Below are 6042 nucleotides of genomic sequence, written 5' to 3'. Positions count from 1 at the left end.
TTCGGTGAGTTACCGTGGTAACGGTAGTTTGCCAACAAACATTTTTGTGCTACATGTGATGTTACTGACGCTAAGACTAGAAGCTTAGCTCTCTTTAGCATTTAATAGTTATGCTCTGGGAAAGCCTGGTCTAAGTTACTGGTGATGAAAAATGTCTTGATTTATTTTGTTATCAATTAAATAATAAATTAGTTTTGTTTAGAAAGAAAGTGTTTTATATAAAATTAATGAAATAGGTTTAGAAGCAGCCAAATGCTAGAGTCCTGAATTTTGTTTTGGAGTTAGAAAAATGTTGCTCAGGTTTTCATTGGTTGTTTTTATTGTCATTTTTCAAACTGTAGCTTAAACAACAAGGAGTTAAAGATGAAAATGCTCCACTTGTTTAAAACCAGTAACCACTGGGAAAGCAAGACTTCTCAATGCCAGAGAAAAAGTTAAAATTAGACAATATTATTCAATGCAAAGTGTTCTGATGCTAGCTGCTTTCACTTTTATTTATTTTCCAACCAGGTTTGCAGCTGGTCCAATAGTATTTTCAATCCAGCTCAGATACTCTTGATGGCAGAGATCCATGAATGCTACTGGTGCCCTGCATGGATAATTTTTATCTCCAGTAAAAGCATTGACACCATAAATCTTGCCTTTGTACTCAACTCCTCCACCAGAGTCGCCCTGTGAAAGACAAATGCTACACTTAAAAAAACTGTGATCAAATTTAATAAAATGAAGACGTGTCTTTAAAAAGGTACGTTTCTTTTTTTCTTTTATTATGTTGCAATGTCAACTTACAAAGCACAGATCCACTCCTGGAGTTTGGCCACAGAACCAATGTTGGTGAATGTACCACGAGTTCTCGGCTTGTATTTGTTGTCTGAGCCGATTACAGCTAACCTTATTAATATTCCCACACTGAAGAACTCGTGTAAAGCCAGGTTCTGGAGAAAAAAAGCAGCTTAATTATATAAATTATTTCAATGTAAAATTATTACACACTCAGAATCACAATAGACTGTTTATAGCCTTATATAATGTCTACAAAATATAAAAAGAAAGGAAAAAACTCACGTCTGGTGGTAGAAACGCTTCCAGAAGTCGACCCTTGACCTGCAATCTGCATCTCATCGTCTCTGAAATTGATCAAGAAAACGTTTTAAAAAGGCTTAACACCAACAAGCAATCACAAAAACATGTCAGCATTATTCATCGTGGTGGGAGATAACATTTCCTGTAGAGGGTAAGCAGTAATTTTAACAATCTTATTATTATTTATAACAAGATTATTAGGGCTACTAAGGCATATTATAAAATGCCCTAGTAGCATTTTCTCAATCTACCCACTAACTCTCTCTATCTGTGCTGAAAATTTAGTTACCTGACCCAATATATGTAGTCTGAAAGAAATCTAACAGTGCCTCATTTATAACATTAGAACACATCAAATTTATTTATACGACGTTTTTCAGGACAGTCAAAGACGCTTCGTTTCTTACTCACATCTTAGGCCGGTGTGAGCAGTCAGGAAGCTGGATCGTTGTCACGCCGTGTGGAATCGTTGCCGTGTCAGGGAGCTTCAGCAGCATCAAGTCATGTTGCTCTTTGTTTAACCAGAATTCAACTTTATAAATTTTAAGTTGTTCAGGGGTATCCAGTGGTATGCGTATTGGTACCCTGTTACCCAAGTGCAATCCTAAATATGCATCAACCTTCCTGCAATAAAGTTGGTAGTTAGTTTTTTTAATTTTTATGCATGACAAAACAAACAATAGTTTGAGGAAGGTTTGATCATATTTTTATGTTACCAACAGTTGTAATAGTCAGTTTTACAAAGATCTATATCAAAATTCCTCAGTGGGGAAATATGCAGATGTTCTTACTGTCCACTTTCCCAGCAGTGAGCTGCAGTCAGGATCCAGCCGTTACGCAGTAGAGAGCCTCCACAAACACTTTGGCCCTTACTGTCTTCTTTCACTAAGAGAACATGATACCGGCGCTCATCCTGCCTGCATGGTTGACCCCCGATGACTCTCTTTTGCAGATCGACCTTTAAGCTTGTTGTGACACCTAAAAATGAAAGTTATCAAATGGTGAGGCTCAGTTTCAGGGTGAAAATTGATCAAATCAGAGCATGTTCTGGAATTATCTGCTAACTTTCACAAACTTTCATATGAGATTCACTTTTGGTTTTTGTGCCAGAGACCCGACAGACCTTCCTTTGCAAACCACGCCTTTGATTTTTATTGAAAAGCTCGCAACATTCACGTTAAAACTTAAACTCAACTTTATTGAAAGCAATTCTCATTCCACTTGTCTGAAAGTTAGATAATTTCTTCCCTAAAATGTAATTATTATACACAATACACATCTTCCAGTTTCCATGGGTTACTTTAACCAATTATTAGTGTAAGAACAAAGCATTTAACAGGAAAAAAACCCCAGAAACATCAGTGTTTACCTGCAAACCAGGGATCCCAAATAAAGAATGGTCAATTGCAACATGTGACACTCACCGAGCCACAGCAGAACCAGGAGAACCGTCATGGCAGCCATGGTTGTAACTTGGTGCCTAAAGACCGGTGACCCAAGGAACCTTTTATACTCTTCAAATTTGTCCACCAACCAATCACATTTCAAAGACCTTTCAACAAAGATACGTTTGTTAGGCAACCATATTTCTGTTGCCTCATTGTGCAATGGTTAGTGACATTGCACAACATTGGCAAAGGACACATTTTGTTTGTCATTCCAAACAAATTTTTAAAGAAATAAATGCAAACTTTACCTTCTAAATTTCTTGTGAAATGAAAAAAAATGAAGTTGACGCTGAAATGGATCTTGGAAAACTTTATTTGCCCAAGATTAGATTAAAGTAAACTTTTTACTGGAGGAACCAACACTGTAAAATATGTATGTTATTGTGTGAATATACACAGGAAATTTGGAAACTCAAAATTCAAAGCTAGTCACTTGTGTTTTACTGAGTTTACGTTGAGGCACGTGAAGAGAAAACTAACACCCTTCGGCAGTTCAGATAACTCCTATCAATGTGTTTGTTTGCTAACAGAGACTAATTCATCGAGATTGGTCAGTAGCACCTAGTAGAAAGAGTTAATAAATAATTTTCCATTGATCTAATGAAAATGTTTTTAAGTGTACAGTCAAAGTCTGAATATGTTCTAAGTGTCAGATTAAAAATATTTTTTGACAATAACTATTAGACATACTTTATAAGCCCTCATGTCTGTATTAAAAATGTTTTTTTATTAGTCTGATTTGATATTCTATTTGATTTGGATTCAGGTGTTGTCTGGGCTCTCTTTCTCGGGCTGTGGTTGCTACTAAGTACATTTTGCATTAATCAGTATTTAGGATTTCCCTCAGTGTATTATAAGCCTGGCGGGCCACCAGACTTTACTTGTGCCCCCACGAGTATTGTTAATATGTCTTATGTTTTCCTTTTTTTAATTATTGCCTTTTTTAAGACTTTATAGTTGGTGTTTAGGTATTAATCTTCCAGTCTTCCAAAAATGCATAATTATCAAGTAATATTTTCAAATTTTCTGTCCACTTTAGACATTTTTGTAACTCGAAAACATGGCATGGATGACTGCCCTAGCTCCCTGAGTACAGGGCTTAGCAAGTTTTCTGGGGGAAACCCTGGTATTGTGTACTTTTTAATGACATATATTGTATAGTATATACAGTAGAGCATATAATATAAACTATTGTTTCTTTGCTCCCTTTCTCCAGGTGTAGGAGCAGGCTTCTTGGGTATTATTTATTATATCTCAAAAAATGTTTGATCTTTTTTTCCCTTTCTTCTCCATGTCAATGTCCATCCATCCATTTTCTAACACACTTGTCGCTATTGGGGTCAGGAGGGGTGCTGGTGCCCATCTTCACACACACACCTAGGGAGAATTTAGAGAGACCAATTAACCTGACAGTCATGTTTTTGGACTGTGGGAGGAAGCCGGAGTACCCGGAGAGAACATGCACAGGGAGAACATGCAAACTCCATGCAGAAAGACCCCGGGTCGGGAATCGAACCCAAAACCTTCTTGCTGCAAGGCAACTGCGCCACTGTGCAGCCCCATGTCAATGTCCATTGCATTTAAAATAAAGGCAAAGCAATTTCTAATAAAGTTTATATAAAAATAGTGGCATATTATATTGAAAGTCCCTTGTAAAAGTAAATCTGTTGTGTTTCTCTTTGCCACTGCCGGACAGGACACGCTAAAAGAAAAAAAAAAGTTTTGATAATTATTAATCTACAGCTTAAACTTTATGACATCGTTTCACATCGTACTGATGATTCTAATGACTGTGGACTTTATGATGTGTTTATGATGTTTTCTTTTTATGTTTTCATAATGTCAGGCACTTTGAACTGCCGCGTCGCTGAAATACGGTACAAATAAACCTGATCGATTGATGAGAGATCTTTAGTGTACGATAGATCATCAGACAAATGCAGCTCGCAGTCGTGTCTGTGAACAAAGGCGTTTTTTAAATGTGTTAAAATATAAGATATTTTAATTAAAATAACCTAAGTAGAGATCCTGCTACTGTGCAGACAGTGGAAATTCAAATATTTAACATAAAAACATTTTTTTAATGAGACCAAAAATAAATAAAATATATCTGAGAATGACTAGTAAAAAGTACACCAGACAATTTTTTTTTTCATAATTCATTAATAATTAAATTAATAATTAAATTATTGATTATTAAATCCTTTTGTTTTTTTGTAACAGAGCTAAACAACCATTAAAAAGTATGTTGATTTCTGAAAGTTGGCACTACAGCAAAAAGTTGAAGCCTTCAGGTTTTTGCTTTGAATAATTCTGACAAATATAATGTAAGTGACAGTGATAATAAATGATACAATAATCATAATGAAACTTGTAAGACTTCCAATGTTAAACAGTTCAGTTTTTTGGCTATTCATGGTGGAAAGTAAAAGTTACGACAATTAGTGTGAATCACTGAAGGGAGAACATGGAAAAACAAGCAGTCACCTTTAATACAGAAGTAAGAAGGGGAAGAAATGTTTCATAACAGGGAGGAAACATACTGGAACTGTTAGCATGAAAACAGCTTCAGGTTTAACATTTACTTTTTATATATCAGCCAACAAATGTAGAAAATGCAACGATATAACTAGTGCTGAAAAAGATTGTATTTTATTTACAGTAAGGGTTAATTTCTTTAAAGACTAGGTTGTGTTTTTGACATCTAAGGATTATTTTAGTTCAAAAACTAAAATAATACAGTTTTTACATTTGAAACTGTACACAAATATTTAGAATTACAGTTTTGTTTTCAGGCTTGATGCTTATCTTTCTATCATTAATGTGATTATTAATAAGTGATCCCTGTGGTAGATTAGCTACTGATGTGGCAGTTAACGTACCACAGCGGCGCTCTACTGATGATCAGAGAGTTGGTGAGTGGGTCGCCTTTTTTCTTAACTGAACCAAAACACACCGAATTCCACAGCACATCTACACGTTAGAGTGGTCAAAGTCAAGCTAGCATAGCCAAACTACTTTCCTCACCTTAGTTTTTTTTTTTTTTTTAAATAACACTTTTTCCTAACCTTGTTGTCTAGTTGTCGTAGTGTTATATGCCAGCTTACTTTTCAGATTTAGTGATTTACGTTGACAACTGGACGGCTAAAACCAGTGGTTGTCGGGAAGCAGTTTCTTGGATCACAGTTGGATCAGGATCCTGTGTGTGCATGACTTCACACGGCAACGTTTCTATAAAATAATGACTAGATAGTTCAGTCTCAGTTATTGTTGTGGGTTTTATGGGTATTTTTCCTTCCCTTTCCTGCCATTAAGACGTTATTGAGAATTTTCTTTACTTGTTCGATTCACAACCGCCTCGTATCACTTACATCAAAACGATGTCGGTGTACAGCAGGTGCAGGCCAAGCCGAAGTGAGCTCAGGCACACTTTATGCGCCGCAACAAAGATCCTCTACTCACTGAAACCTTTTTCGGCTGTTAGGAGTGTTATGTTGTTGATGCATCATCG

The 6042-nt window shown here is 36.0% G+C and overlaps 1 protein-coding gene across 1 annotated transcript; it reads right to left on the bottom strand.

The window, feature by feature from the left end:
* Window positions 1-296: 296 nt before the first annotated feature.
* LOC116719451 (cationic trypsin-like) lies at window positions 297-2746 on the bottom strand. Its single transcript, XM_032561965.1, has 6 exons — window positions 2508-2746; window positions 1875-2061; window positions 1495-1707; window positions 1066-1127; window positions 790-935; window positions 297-672 (listed from the first exon to the last, which is right to left on the bottom strand). The coding sequence occupies exons 1-6, from the start codon at window positions 2545-2547 to the stop codon at window positions 496-498; spliced, it is 825 nt and encodes a 274-aa protein (XP_032417856.1). The 5' UTR covers window positions 2548-2746; the 3' UTR covers window positions 297-495.
* Window positions 2747-6042: the final 3296 nt, after the last annotated feature.

This window comes from Xiphophorus hellerii, chromosome 5 (assembly GCF_003331165.1).
Source record: "Xiphophorus hellerii strain 12219 chromosome 5, Xiphophorus_hellerii-4.1, whole genome shotgun sequence".
In the NCBI taxonomy this organism is placed as follows: Eukaryota; Metazoa; Chordata; class Actinopteri; order Cyprinodontiformes; family Poeciliidae; genus Xiphophorus; species Xiphophorus hellerii.
Note: the sequence above shows the minus strand (reverse complement) of the source record. Positions and strands in the feature narration are given on the sequence as shown.

What these genes read in the sequence shown, in the direction of transcription:
- LOC116719451 (XM_032561965.1), bottom strand. Translation starts at nt 2,547, where the DNA reads ATGGCTGCCATGACGGTTCTCCTGGTTCTGCTGTGGCTCG. An exon ending in CCTGGTTCTGCTGTGGCTCG is followed by an intron (nt 2,062 to 2,507) that starts GTGAGTGTCACA and finishes TTTCATTTTTAG; the next exon opens with GTGTCACAACAAGCTTAAAG. An exon ending in TGCTCACACCGGCCTAAGAT is followed by an intron (nt 1,128 to 1,494) that starts GTGAGTAAGAAA and finishes GATCAATTTCAG; the next exon opens with AGACGATGAGATGCAGATTG.